Below are 15,958 nucleotides of genomic sequence, written 5' to 3' on the forward strand. Positions count from 1 at the left end.
TACAATGATACCAAATAATCTGAAAGTTCTAGTTGCACTACAAAATACAGAGGGAGAAACCTAATATTTTGACTCGATTTGTTTCCACCCAAAATTCGCCTGTGGTCAGAATCCGATTTTGTGTCCAGATTTTAGACTTTTTGGTCTCAGATCTAAGACAGACCAATATGAAGTATGAACTGCAAACAGACAGATGAACCTTTGCAAAAAGTAGGATAAGATGGACATTTGGAATAAAGAGTGGTCTCAATACGAAAATGATGGGTCCATTCCAACTTTTGCCCTTCTGCTCATGTGCGAGCCAAATAGCCAATGAAAAACGACGTTTCTAACACAACTAGGCATTAAGTTATTGGAAAATCACCTGGAAGTTGATGTATTAGGATGTATTCAGAAATAGCTTTCAAAATGTGTTTCCTACTAAAATTTCAGGTGAAAATGACAAAAACCTCCAGGGATTAATGTGTTAACTGATATAGACTAGACTTCCCTTCTGACTTCAGTGTCATTTCCAGCAATCAATGTGTCTTTCACAATACTCTGAACTGGACTTCCCTACTGACTTAAATGTCATCCCCAATCATTCTATTTGTCTTTCACAATGCTCTGAACTGGACTTCCCTACTGACTTAAATGTCATCCCCAACAATCAGTTTGTCTTTCACAGTGCTCTGAACTGGACTTCCCTACTGACTTAAATGTCACCCCCAGCAATCAGTTTGTCTTTCACAGTGCTCTGAACTGGACTTCCCTACTGACTTAAATGTCATCCCCAACAATCAGTTTGTCTTTCATGGTATGCTGGATTAGACATCCCTACTGACATATTTTGGTCCAATTGCCACATTTCAGAGTGGTCCTTTACTTCAAAAGGGATTATTTTAATATAGATACACAAACTGTGCTAATGTAACAGTATCACTCACTGAATATCAAATTTTAATAAGGTGATATTCTTAGTAGATTTTATTACTTGTATCAGACTCAAATTACTATCAAAGAATATTTTAAATGATTTTGTTCAGATCTTGAACTGTTGCTCTATTTTTCCCCAAAAGATTCTAGCTTGACCAGAGGACAGAAATTATGTTAATGTCTGGTTTTCTTTTTTGAGTAGCAAAGCTAACATGGCATAAAAATAGTTCTTTGAAGTTGTCCCTTGGTTTCAGATGAAATTAAAACCAAATACACCATTTTATTTAATTCTGGTAGGAAATATATTCCATTGCTAGTATAACAGCAAGAAGAAAATTGTTACATCAGCAAGGTAACTTAAGTAAGAGCATGGACAGAATCGTTATCATTCAGCCAATGAACAAGTCAAAATTTGGTGTTAGCAAATAGATATTGCAAGAATTTCTTCAAAGAATTTCTTCAGAACAGAATACGTCAATAAAATTGATGCAGTTATACAGTGTATGCAAGCTCATTTTGTCGCTAATTTAACTGTAGAATAGCTACAAGAGTAAACATGAAGTTTCTACATCAGGTACTCAATTTATGCCACTCCTTACTTATAATTTTTTAAAAAATAATGTTGCACAACAAAAAAAGACTAAATGTGTACATAAGCCACAGATGATCCTGCTAATGTGATGCACAGGTAGGACCAATTTGTTTATTCAAATGGGCCAAAACTCCAGAAAATTTTACCAGGAAAAGGTAAATATTAAACCAGTCTGAGGTATTTTTAATGTAAAGTATAAAAAAAAAATCTAACATATTCCATGTAAACCTAAATATTATTCAATGCATGAAGTCTTTAAACAGTAATGAGTGAAAATAATGTTACGGACAAAGTGTTCAGTAAAACGGGGGTTGTAACTACTCAAATATTTGCTTGAAAATGGTGTAAATTTAACTTTATTTACTGTATGAACTTGCTTTCAAGTCAAATCCAACTGTAAGCTGCACAGACCCATATTTGATATCACAAAATATGCTGGTAGATCTGAGTCTCTGCAATTTATAGGAGTAATGAGTAAAACAAACAACATAGACCTGGATCTACTGGTGCATTATGCAATAGCAGATCAGGGTCGGTGTTTCATGCAGTTGGACTTGACTTGTACATGAGTATATACAGTGATTTTCTTAATATTTAGCATTATACAAATTTTAATTTTAATGCACCAAGTCTTTCATAAGTTATTGAATGAAAATAAAGAAAGAGCGAAATTGAAAGTCAGACAGGGGCCATAACTCTGTAAAATTTGGATGGAAATCATATAACTTTATAAATTGAGCTTATACTTCTTAATATATAGACTGCTATCAAATTTAATATTTTTTCATGGAGTCCTTCAGAGGTATTGAGCAAAAACAAAATTTGTGCCAGACATGACATTATGTGATGTAATGGCTGGTCATGGTTAATACTACTAGCCTCCACCATAGATAAGGCAGGGGCATGGTTGTGGTTGGGCATGGTCATAATTAATACAGTGTGCTCCCTGCATCAATAAGGCAAGGGCATAACTGTTTACTCATGCCATAAATAAGTCTGGGGCATGGGCATAGTTAATACTATTTTCCCCCACCATAGATAAGACAGGGGCATGGTTGTGGTTAATAATGTTTGCTCTCTCCAGTGCAGGGTCATGAAATGTTTTATAAAGGTAAACTGATGTTTTGGAACAGACTTAGGTTATAGTTGTGATCCAGTGCATGATCTTAACATGTAAATTGTATATTTTGTATTTATTCTCATGAATTAACATTGCCAGCTTTGGCTGTATTGCTTGATACCAAACCAGGACATTAATCACACTGTAATGTAATTAAATATTTTTATAATGTGAATTTAGAAGCATTATGAGAGTGCTTTGGTAGTTTTCATGATTTTTGCTAGGATACATAATCATTCATGTGTAATGTGGACCATCAACTACCTCTGTTACTTGCCTTTGGTGTATATAACACAGTGACCAGTCAAGAAGTGATTGGATGCTTTGTGCTGATTCTTTGGTATTTAGCATGCATGTAGTGTACTGTAACTTGACAAATGTTTTATGTTGTGGGCCTGGGGTTTTAATATTCATAGCAGTTGGTTTATTTATCTAATTTGAGGGGGCAAAAGGTATAAAAGAAGAATGTGCACACTGCATTATTATGTTGTTTATTTAATATGCACTTGAACACAAAATAAGGGCTATTTACTTACACAGTGAAAAAGATAGTCTATGGCACACACGGACCAAAAACATGCATCTGAAAATGAGGCTAATTTTAGCCTACAACATCAGGAACTTGTCAAGCTATATGCTTTTTGCTGTATAGAACTTGTAATCTTTTATGAAATGGCTCACATTCACTGTACAGTTGGTTATATCATTAATTGTGCATTATCATGCTCTATGTACTGCATCAGCTCAAAATTCAACCCTGCACATAACTGAACTGAGATAATACCAGCAGAATGCTAGTTTCTTGAACTTTTCTCACATTGACCTAGACACAGATTAACCATGGAAACAAAGTGAACAGTTTCCTGAGGGCTTATGAAGGTAAAAACCAAAAGAAAAACCTACAAATATATTCCTGAAATAGGTTAAAAAGCATGGTCAGACAAAGAAATAGCACATACAGGCTCTGACCTTGTTTATTTATTTTATACCAGTTGAATAACAAATTGTAATAATGGAGAACAGGTGCTTTTGATGGCTCGGATATTGGCATGAGATGGTCTCCATGGGTGGAAAAGGCAAGAGGAACCATCAACCACTATAATGGGCAAACATTTGCCCTTTCAAATACAGGAATTGGTCATTTTGTACTCAGGACTGTAGAGGCATGCAAGTTTATAACTTCTGTCCAGTTTCAATGTCAAAACACAACAGAAAGTACAATATTGCATGAGCTGATGTCATGGACATTTGTTTTTAATGTCAAATCAATTTTGTGGCTTTTATTGTGTGCTTCTAACCATGAATTTAAACAACCAGTGAGACAGTATTCAATTTGTAATGGCAGAAAGTACAAAATAACAAGAGCTGCCACGGACATTTTTTTAATGCAAAATCATTTTTGTGGCTTTTATCGGTTGCTTCTAATCATGAATTTAAACAACTGATGAGACAATATTCAATTTATAATGACACTGAGACCAACAACTACATCCACAAAATTAAGTACCAACAAAAACATTATTTTTTGACATTGCAAACTGTTATCTTTAAAAATGAATAAATTCCATTTAATCATTCAGATATTTATGCATTTGAGAAATGTCCAATGTAAGCCTGGAATTCACAACCATCTCATTGTTCAGAATGCTTACAATAAGGTCATGCTCCCTCCCTCATCAGTTCTAGAACATGCCCATACCTACTTATGCTTAGATTTTGCAGATACTGAAAGTTGAGGGAGTTTCTTAAAGCAAATGGCAAAATTAGATCTCAATTTTTAATTAAAAATGTTTTCTTTTAAGAATTCCCTGCATAGGCTGAGGGCATTAGAAAACAGTATAGAGACAGAGAGAGCTGCTCATCTGGAAACCAAGTTCAACTCTGAGATTGTCCAGGTAAGAAAGTGATGTTATCAATCAGGAAGATTAATCTTGTATTTACTAACACTTGCAACTGATGTCAACTTTTTGTAAGAAATGTCTTCTCTAGCCTGCAAATTGTTTTTTAGTCAGAAGCTTCTCCCAGTTGTCATTCTCAATAGAATGTTAGTCCACCAGAGGTAAACCCTCCAATTAAATATTGGTGTCTGTCTACACTAGGGCCAGCTGAAGTAAATAAGGTTAAGTGGTTTGCATAGAGGCACAACTGCACTGACTACAGGTAGACTTAAACTCACACTCTCTAGTCCCATGTCCAGAGTATCAACAACCTGGTCACACCACTTCTCGGATAGAATTTGTTTAACACTGATTTTATGTTCCATGCATTTCTTTCAAACATGTGAAATGTTTAAGTACATATATTATATGACATGTTCCACATTTTGGGTCATAAGTTCAAGGTCAGGGGCAAAAGGTCAGCATTTGTAGTTTTTCCTTTCATCCACTTAAAATCTGTATGAGATATAGTGATGAAACTTGTAAAATTAATATCTTCATTAGAAGGCATTTATCTTTACTAGAAGGCATGTATCTTTACTAGAAGATATTTATCTTTATTAGAAGGCATGTATCTTTACTAAAAGGCATGTATCTTTACTAGAAGGTGTGTATCTTTACTAGAGGGTGTGTATCTTTACTAGAAGATGTGTATATTTACTAGAAGGCACTTACTTTTACTAGAAGGTGTTTATCTTTACTAGAAGGTACTTACTTTTACTAGAAGGTGTGTATCTTTACTAGAAGGTGTTTATCTTTACTAGAAGGCACGTATCTTGTCTAGAAGGCATGTATCTTTTCTAGAAGGCACTTACCTTTACTAGAAGGTGTGTATCTTTACTAGAAGGTGTTTATCTTTACTAGAAGGCATGTATCTTGTCTAGAAGACATGTATCTTTTCCAGAAGGCACTTACCTTTACTAGAAGGTGTGTATCTTTACTAGAAGGTGTTTATCTTTACTAGAAAATATTTATCTTTACTAGAAGGCATGTATCTTTACTAGAAGGTATTTATCTTTACTAGAAGGTATGTATCTTTACTAGCTGGCATGTGGGGTATCACATCCAATGTCATATCTTTATGGTTAAGGTCACAGTGCTGACTTTGTACCCTTTGTTTGTGACAGACATGCAACTTTGTATTTGCATTTATCACTTCCAAGAAACTTGGGTTTATCTTTTCCAGGGATGTTTAAGATTATTCAGCAAGTCAGAAAGAGGTCATAAGCTCAGAATTTTCTTGTTTGAGTATTTGTGTTGCTTGATGTAAGTAAATATTAATGGAGTACTGTAGAATCATGACACAGAATAGTTCTATCAGACATACTTTAGAGCATAGCATCTTTAAGCAAAAGACTTTAATGTTGTTTGTGATTTTACCTGTACAGATTTGGAGTTTTATTTTGATGTTTGAGAGTTTACCTAGTAGGATTTAGGGTTTTATTTTGATGTTTATGAGTTTACTTTGAAGGATTTGGAGTTTTTATTTTGATGTTTGTGAGTTTACCTAGAATTATTTGCAGTTTCTATTTTGATGTTTGTGACTTACCTGTAGGGATTGAGAGGTTTTTTTTTAATGTTTGTGAGTTTACCTGTAAGAATTTGGAGTTTTTAATTTGTTTTTATTTCTAAATCTAAACATAAAGTATGTAACTTTGGCATGGTTGCAGTCTAGTTTGGTAGTAGATGCTTTACCAAAATTTTGACTGTCACTTAATTTTGGTTTGCAGTTAATACTTATCTATCCTTGATTTGTCCATCATTCTTAGAGATAATTATGGGTGTGATTAAAGAAAATATCTCTAATTTGTTTAATTATTTAATCAAGGTTTTTTTTCATCTTATAACTTGTAGCATTTGTTGTAGAGTATAACAGGTACTGTATGGGTAACACTGAATATTAACAGATCATGTAAGTACAGTAGCTGACAGTTTGTATGATTCTTCTTGAAAACTCTTATAATTAAGTTAATACATTAAAACTGCATATGTTGGAGTTCATTTTTAGGAATTTATATGACACTTCATTGTTTACATAAATGTATAGGCTTGATTTATTTTAAGATCTGTTCATCATGAGAGAGAGAGAAAGAGAGAGAGAGAGGAAGAGTGGGAGAGAGAGAGAGAGGAAAGGTGGGAGAGGTAGAAGGAGATGAAGAAAAATTAAATGGGCCTAAATATAGAAATATACATGTAACATACATGTGGTCAGATATATTCCTAAATGGGAAAAAGAAAGTTGTTCCAAAAGTTATATGCCATTGGGCAATAAAAGTAGTAATGCCACTGTTACAGTACCAGGTTTCTGCCACTGACACATTTCAGTATCTCATTATGAAATATATAATTGAGTTTGATCAATACTTTATTTATAAAATATACATAACATGTTTCTAGCAGAAAATTTTGATAATAGTTTTGAAATCATTTTCGGTCAAAATTTTTTGATTTTGTATCAAGTATTTATGCATTCCTCTAAAACAGAACACTTCTTGTATTCCAGTTACGTGTGAAAGATCTTGAAGGTGCTTTGGAAGTGGAGAAATCAGCCAATAATGAGGCAAACAAAGCTATAGACAGACTTACAAAACAGATCAGGTTTGTAATGTCACATATCACCAGTTCTAAGCCAGCCTATCTAATCATTGCATATATTTGCTAGTTGTCCATTTTTTGTGCACAAATTAATACACCTGTATCCAGAAATCATAAAGGCTATGAAATCGTCATCGTTGCTATTCAAAGTTCTGATATGTTAACCTATCTAAACCTTGGCGGATTGATCCGATATTTCAGTGTTTTGCACTAGCTAAATTTATTGGATTTTGTGAGATGCTGCCCATTATATGTAATGCCAACTAACCAATAGCATGTAACAGTGGTGCTTTGTACATTGGCTGAAAATGGTGCAGGCAATTGACTTCAGGGATATACTTTGCAAGTTTAATATTTGAAAGTCTGACTACAGAGCAGAAAAAAGCCATTACAGCTGTATTTGAGGGGAAGGATGTATTTGTGCAAACACGGACTGGCAGTGGAAAATAACTTTTTAATGAGTCCATTCTAGTTGTGTGTACCCCTGTTCTTGCTCGATCATGGAGGAACAATGTTCAAATTTGAACAGCTTGATTGCAATGAAATTCATAGACCCAAAGCACTGAAAAATTGAATTGATCTGCCAAGGTGTAGATCAGTTAACATATCAGAACCTTGGCTAGTGAAGTTGAGTAATGATACCCTAGAAGAGCTTACATTCTGGAAGTAAGACATACTTAATAGCCTGGAAAGGCTTAGATTCCCAAATCAGACACACTTAATCATAGCCTGGATAGGCTTAGATTCTAGAATCAAACACTCTTAATCATAGCCTGGATAGGCTTAGATTCTGGAATCAGACACTCTTAATTATAAACTTGAAAGGCTTATATTCTGGAATCGGGTGCACTTAATCATAAACTGGAAAGGCTTAGATTCTGGAATCAAACACACTTAATCATAGCCTGGATAGGCTTAGATTCTGGAATCAAACATGCTTAATCATAGCCTGGAAAGGCTTAGATTCTGGAATCAAACACACTTAATCATAAACTGGAAAGGCTTAGATTCTTTGATGAGACACACTTAATCATAACCTGGAAAGTCTTAGATTCTGCAATCAAACACACTTAATCATAGCCTGGAAAGGCTTAGATTCTGGAATCAAAGCCAGGAAAGGCTTAGATTCTGCAATCAAACACAATCATAGCCTGGAAAGGCTTTGATTCTGGAATGAAACACACCTCATCATCATATGTAAAAGCTAAGATTCTGTAATCAAACATGCCTCATCAGCCTGGAAAGGCTTAGATTCTGGAATCAAACACACCTCATCATCATCTGGAAAGGCTTAGATTCTGGAATCAAACACACATCATCATCATCTGGAAAGGCTTAGATTCTGGAATCAAACACACCTCATCATCATCTGGAAAGGCTTAGATTCTGGAATCAAACACACCTCATCATCATCTGGAAAGGCTTAGATTCTGGAATCAAACATGCCTCATCATCATCTGGAAAGGCTTAGATTCTAGAATTAAGACATACTTATTTATATCCAAGAAAGGCTTAGATTCTCGACACACTTAATCACTTATATGAGATATTAGAATATCTAGATTACTTTGCTTTATGAAAGAAACACAGTTGTCATTATTAAAACAGCCTCCATGAATTTTAAGAAGGAAGAATGCTGTCAGAGCAGAAAAAGCAAGTCAGGTAGAAATAACAATGTATATTGGGGTTTTGTTTTTCTTGATGCTTATGTACTTCTATGAAGCATTGTCTTCATTTCTATATAGGTCTGAATGCTGAAAATAGTCTACATTAATATTTGTGTCCCACCACCCCTCATCACTGGGTGGAAACAATTCAAAAAGCTAGAGACGTCACTTCTTCCAGGACTGACAGACATTCTCATTTTTCTCCAGCTCATGCCACTTCTTCAGTCCCTACTCACCGTGTTGAAGTATGGGACTTAGCAGAGAGTGTTTCTATACTGTCTTCACATCCTAGGAACTTTGGTGATGCCCACACACTCACCCTCACAGAGTGCCCTAAATGATGCTATATCCATTCTGGTAGACTCTAATGAGTTTTACATGGAGGAAGTGACACCTGCTGTTATGCCCACTCCATCTCAGATGTAGAAGAGGAGCTATGGTCTTTTGACAAGTCAATAAATAAAGTCTGTTGTCTCTTACCTACTGACTTGTGCCTACTAAATACTGCCACACAGTCCAACAAGATCCTTTCCAGTCTGGAAAAGATCTCATGGGCTCAACCTCAACCAAACCTCCACAGTTGAGGAAATTGCTGAGAGGTTTACAATGTGTCAAAATATTAAATGACAGTGCTGAATGTGGGCTTTTCTCTCCTCAGTGCAGCAACCCTTGGTCTCTTCTGTCAGCTATCAGGTATATTCTCCAAAATGGCCCACGAAAACATTCCTAACTTTATGCCAGTGCAGCCAAGGTGGGTATTTCAAGTGGAGCCTGGGCAAACCTTTCCGTAAAAGACACTGAAGCCATGTAACAGAAAGTCTAACTGCTTGTCACCATGGCTTCACATGCTGACCTCTTCTCAGCTGCTTCTTTCAGTATGCTGAGAGAAGCCTCTTTGAACCCAGCCACCCTTCAACGCATGCTGTAAGCTGTGGGCAAGACATCTCGGCATGCACTTTATGTTCTTGTTGGAGGAATTTCTTCACATTCATCGTGATGATGAAGTGGACTCCTCAAAGGTATTACTCATCATAGTTAAAAACATCCTAGGGGTTGCTCTGCTTGAAGCCAAGAGTTGGGTTGGAGGCCTCATTCCTACCATAACATCTCAAGACTTGTTAGATGATCTTTCACATCCACTCCTGGCCCATCACAATCGGTCAGGAGGCGTGTCAGTGTGAACTGCCCTCAAGTTCTTCAAGCAAACTCAGCCTAAGTCAAATGTGCAATCTCAGAATGGACCTCCTCCTCATCCTCATCCATCTGTTTCCCAGAAACTGAAAAAAAGATGTGCCCAACAAACCTGGAAAGGAAGGAGACCTTTTCACAGCCCCCTAATTTTCCTAAAGGAAGGGTTGTGGGACATTCCTAGAGACTTGAGCCCTCCCCTGTTGCACATTCCTCTCTCAGGTATTCCTGTTGGTGTTTGCCTAGGCCTCATTTCTGAGACCTGGTCAAGCATCATGGATTATAGTTGGTTCCTTTCACTAGTGAAATAGGTGTACTGACTCCAGTTTTGGAAACTACCTGCTCTATCTAGGACTCCATATTTCTTCACCAGTCCAATCTGGTTAAACTGAGGGAGAAAGTGCACACCCTTTTACAGAAAGTGGCAGTTGAGAGGATTCTGAATGATGTTGCTTCTGTTCCCATCTCTTCCTGGTCACCAAGGAAAGTGGAGAGTTTTGTATTATAATCAACTTCTCTCCTTTAAACCAGTTCTTCTGGAAGAACCTTTCAAGACAGAGACCACCTCTCCAATTTGGAATGCACTTTGCCCATCCAATTGGGTAATTTCCATCAATCTTTAGGATGCCTATCTACACATTCTCATATTTCCATCTCACCACAGATATCTTGGTTTTTGCTTAGACCAGGAAGTTTTTCAGTTCTGGGTCCTGCTGTTTGAAATTTCTACTGCACTCAGAGTTTTCACCCGAGTTATGGGAATAGTAGTGTGATAATTCTGGTTACTTGCCTGACCAATTGTCCAGTAATTTGATGATTTTCTGATCCACAATATTCAAATCTAGTCCCTTCATCATAATCTGTACCAATGTTGGTCTGTGGTAACTAAGTTGAGCCTTTTGTGTTACCTCAAGAAATTGCAACTTATTCCATCGCAAGACTTTGTTTACATGGGGATGAATTTCCTCACAAACCAGAATTAGAGTTCCACCTGATCAGATAGCTCAAATCCTGGCTCTGTACAGATGCTACAAGCAAAAACTTCTTTGCCTGTTTGACTGCACCTGTTCCATCTGGGAACCTTGAATGACACTGCCAACATGGTTCTATTAGGACATCTTTATTTGTGACCACTAAAGATCCTTATTCTCACAAGGTGGAAATCTCACAAAGGTTCTCTATCAACACTGATCATTCTAGGACCAGCATTTCATCTCTATCTGCAGTAGTGGATGAATCAGGACGGATTCATGATTGGAATCCCCGTGCCTGCAACCAAACCGCACTTCTGTCTCTTCACCAATGCATCAGATTCTGGTTGAGGAGCTCATTTAGAATATTAGGACATAAGTCTGCAGGATCTTTAGACCCTGTCTGAATCATCCCTCCACATAAACATCCTTGAAATGAATGCTATATACCTAGCACTGCAAGGGTGCATCAGCAGAGTAAGGGGTTGATGTGACATGGTCTCCTTGACAACATGTCCATTGTAGCTTATCACTAACATCAAGGAGGCACCCATGCCCCTTCTTTTTGTGTGGAAGTCTGGAACCTCCACCACTGGACCACCTTAAATAACATAAAACTCAGAGATTGGTCTATTCCGCCAAAAAGAATGTTTTGGTGGACAGTCCCTCCAGAACTGGCAGAGCCATTCTCACAAAATTGACTCTTCACCATTCTGTTACAGAATCCCTTTTCTCCATGTGGGGAAGATCCTAGTGGCTCTGTTTGCAGCCAGACTGAACAACAGATTTCCATTTTATGTTTTCCCTGTCCCGGATCAAGGATGCTTTCAGTATCCAGTTGGATTGGCTGTTTGCTTACACCCTCCCACTCTTCTGACTGCTTCCTCAAGTCTGAAAAAGTCAGAACTTTCACTGCTCAGATCATTTTCATAGCCCCTATGTGGCCTCAGCATGTGTGGTTCAGTGATCTTCTAGACCTTTTGATCGCTCGACCAAGGTCTCTTCCACACAGGAAGGAACTTCTGTCACAACACCAGGGATCCCTCCTCCACAACAGCCCACAAATTCTCCACCTTCATGTTTGGCTCATTTCAAGCGATCTCTCTGCTAGAACAAATTTTTGTGAGTTGCATCATTCAGGTCAGGAGAGCTTCAACATTCAAGGTCTAGTATGTCAGGTGGCAAATCCTCTGTGATTGGTGCTGTAGGAAGCGTGTTGATCCTAGCTGTCCCTCTATAACTTTTGTTGTTAATTTCCCTTTGTTTCTCTTTAGAACAAAAAATGCTCTGTATCCACTATCAAAGACTACAGAGTTGCCATTTCAAACACGCTTAAATTCTCTCGAGGCACAGTAATTGATTCAGATTCTCACCTTGCTGATCTTATTAAATATTTTGAGCTGCAGAGACCTCTCTTGCACCTAGATGGAATCTTTCTTATGTTTTATGGTCATTAACCAAAACCTCTTATGAACCATTGAATGAGGCTTCTTTTCAGGACCTCACTCTCACCTCAGCACAACGATGAAATAAGATTCATGCCTTATCTATTGACACTGGTTGTCTCCAGTTTAATGGGAATTATGATTTGGTTTCTCTCCTTTGTCAACCTGGATTTTTAGCTCCACTGCCAATAGAAATCCCCAGTCTCAGTTGAATCTGTGCTGCAGTTTGATTTTCTGCATAATAATTTAACGGAGTTATTGCTCCTGATTGTGAGACCCACCCACTTTTACTTCTGCACAATAACTCCATTAATTATTGGATTTTTACCAAATCCGACAAGCAGTCTGTTGCTGAGCTCAAGTGTCAGTGGGTTCTGTGCTTTTGTCTAGCATAGTATATACTTCAAATTTTCAGACCCATCCACTTTTTTTCTAAACAATATTTCCTGTAAATATTATTATATCTGAACCAAGCTTAGTTTGCAGCTTAATTGTTGTGTGACCCTGGCTGAGATTGACTGTCAGAATCCCAAAACATTTACAGTATTTTTAGCCCCTGATTGTCAGACCTACACATTTTCATTTCTGAACAATGACTTCATTAATTGTTTTTGGATCTCAGCCATAGGCAGCTTTATGTTGCTGAGTTTGATTTAGCTGAGTTATAGCCTCTGATTTATGGACCCACCAGCCTTCATTTCCACACAACCATTTATTTCTTGTTTGTTTTCCGACATTTTTGGTGTATGGATTGATACTGACTGGACCTTTTCTGGGGTTGATTATCAGCATTGTATGTCATTATTTAGAAGAATTATATCCCTTGGTTGTCTGATGCTCTCACATCATTTCTGTGCAAAACTACATTCATTTTAATTGGATTTTAATCAAGATTGGCATGGAGCTTGCTATTGATGAGACCTTGGCTGAGTTCATCTGACAGGATTCTAGATTATTTATATGTTTACAGCCCCTGATTGTCAGACCCAATCACCTTTTTTTTTCTGCACCTGAATGACCCTTTAAGTTTAAGGAGACCTCAGCTGTGTATTCAGCATTCACCAATATCTTTTAGCAGATTTATGGCCCCTTATTGTCTAACTTTTCTGTCGGTGCTCCCTTAATATATAGAAATTTTCCTTTAGAGCAATAAATCCTTTGGCATACAATGTTATACTGATTACACCTTGGTTTTAGTTTGATATTGATATACAGATATATCAACTTCATGTATTATTATTTTGTGTGCATTGAATGTTGGTTCCACATTTTGTAAGCAGCTATATATTGATGGAACCATACCTGGGTGGTGTTCTACATTAACGTCCTCCTCTAAAATCATATCTTGATCATCAACTATATAATCATACTCACCTAACCATTTTCTCTACCAAACTATACTCCCCTTTTTTAACTCAAAGAAGTAAGAAGCATCAGTTCATGAAATTTGCTTGTTTTTTGGATGATTTAAAATTCTTTTCTATTGGTGGTACTCAAATAGTCACGGCATCCTCACTCCCCCAGTTTATTTAAATGAAATAGCCCTAGTGTTTTACATTTGTAGTAAAACCCATTGTGTGATGGAAATCACCTATCTCTCTTGCATGCACCAAGTGGCTGAGAGGTCTAAGGCAAACGCCTTTAGATATCATCATACCTGTCACAACATGGCATGTCATGCTAAAAACATGATGTTTTACTCCCGAACCCCACTGATAAGGTTGTGTTTTGAAAAACACAATTTTCAGTAATCTTTTAAACCCAACCCCCTATCACGACTTCAGTATATGCCTATTACATGTAGCATGTATAAATGGTACGCAATTGTGATTGGCTGATGTAAAAGTACAGTGAAGCCTTTAGGCAGTTTAAATAGTGGCAATTAAAAAGCAAAGAGGTCAGGTATAAACCACCATTTCACATATTTACTTAACTGGCTGACAATAGCTAATTTGATGTGTTAAGTACTTTGAAGACTGCAGGGGGGGGGATGAGCTCATTGTGCTAATTTGTGCAGGTAACAAAGTCTAACAACCCAATATAGGTACATCGAAGAGATGCTTGATGCTTCTAGGAGAAGGAGTAGGAATGAAAATGTTCACAACATATGTATTCAAGATTATCGACAAGTTTGTGAAGAGTGGCAATAATTCTTTGAAGTCAGATTTTACACCATGTATTAAATGTTAAACATAATTATATCAGTTGCTGGAATAGTGTTCCAGGTGATTCAGTTTTTAAGGTGATTCAGGAAGCAATTAACTGTCAGCAAAGCAAGTGGAGCCCAGCAAAAATAAATTTCAGAACTCCTGGATGACGAAGTTGTCTTTGTAAAGCATGCCAGCCTAAAATAATGGGGGTGGGGGACTTAAATTTGTGCAAGTACTGCAAATGAAATATTAACATCCGTCATTCTTGTGTGTACATTGTGTGTTGAAATATAGGTGCACCACCTGTAGGTAACCTATTTGACATGCTGAGTTGAATGTTCAGATTAATTCTGTTTATTATTCTTTATCTTAATTTTTTTAAAATACTAACTTTAAATTGACCTTTGCTTTTCAGGTTGATTTTAGCCATGAAATAGATTGCTTGATAAAAAATAATAATCGCATGCTCATATTTGCATGGATTATTTGTGTTGATAAAGGGTTATCACCTATTTTGGTCATTTTTCTGTAAAGACAAGCATATCTTGTGTTCAGACTGTATCATGTACAATTTTACAATGCTCATGTTATGGTCATCCAGAACAACTCATTTCTGGCCAGGATTCACTCAGACAATCCAGCAGAGAAGTTTGAACACCAGGACCATCCAGTCTCTAGTGAGTGCAGTGACGAACACAAATGACACTTGCATTACCTTCAAACCCTTGTTAAACTACCAAGAGCAGCAAAGGCTATCAAATTAAGCCTATATTTTGCAATCTAATGGAATTTAAAGATGGAAACTTTGTTTTTAGTTAATGTCAGTGTGGTTGTGATTATGTGTTATGTGTGGTGATGATATTTGACAGTCATAAGTCTACCAGCAATTCTTTTTTTTTCATTGTAAGTGTATTAAATGCTTTAAACAAGACAGACATGTTATTTTCAGATTTGAATTTCCAGTCAGTTGATATATGCTTACATGTTAAGTTAGCTTATTCACAATTGGTTAACAACACTTTTTTGGGATCAAGCACATTGACCCACATTGGGTCCTCAGAAACACTATTTGAGTCTCAGCCCCCACCCCCAGCACTGTATGGGAATATGTCAGGTATGGTTTTTTGACATTTAACCAGTGTCCCCTTTCTTATCAAGTCTCGTGCAGAGTCAACATGTGTTTGTGAGAAAACTTGCCAGTAGCTTCCTTTGGGTCACTGGTTCTTCCTGTGGCTCTCTTGCATTCATCCTCCATCAAATATAGTGGCCACCTTGTATAGCCTATCATTTGCTGAAAAATGGTGTTAAACCCATAACAGCTAAGACAATTATCCATCAGTTTTGTCTGTAGCTAGATGGTGTGAGGTGCACATAGGGA

General features: G+C 36.9%; 1 protein-coding gene across 1 annotated transcript in view; it reads left to right on the forward strand.

Annotated features, from left to right (window-relative positions):
* Positions 1–15,958, forward strand: part of LOC149801593 (coiled-coil domain-containing protein 171-like) — a 124,586-nt gene that overhangs the window by 35,929 nt on the left and 72,699 nt on the right. Inside the window, exons 10-11 of the mRNA XM_089956814.1 lie at positions 4,430–4,522; positions 7,068–7,162. Coding sequence (XP_089812940.1) covers positions 4,430–4,522; positions 7,068–7,162 — 188 coding nt within the window. The remainder of the gene's footprint in view (positions 1–4,429; positions 4,523–7,067; positions 7,163–15,958) is intronic.

This window comes from Sinohyriopsis cumingii, chromosome 4, assembly GCF_028554795.1.
Source record: "Sinohyriopsis cumingii isolate HCF-2022 chromosome 4, ASM2855479v2, whole genome shotgun sequence".
NCBI classification, from domain to species: domain Eukaryota; kingdom Metazoa; phylum Mollusca; class Bivalvia; order Unionida; family Unionidae; genus Sinohyriopsis; species Sinohyriopsis cumingii.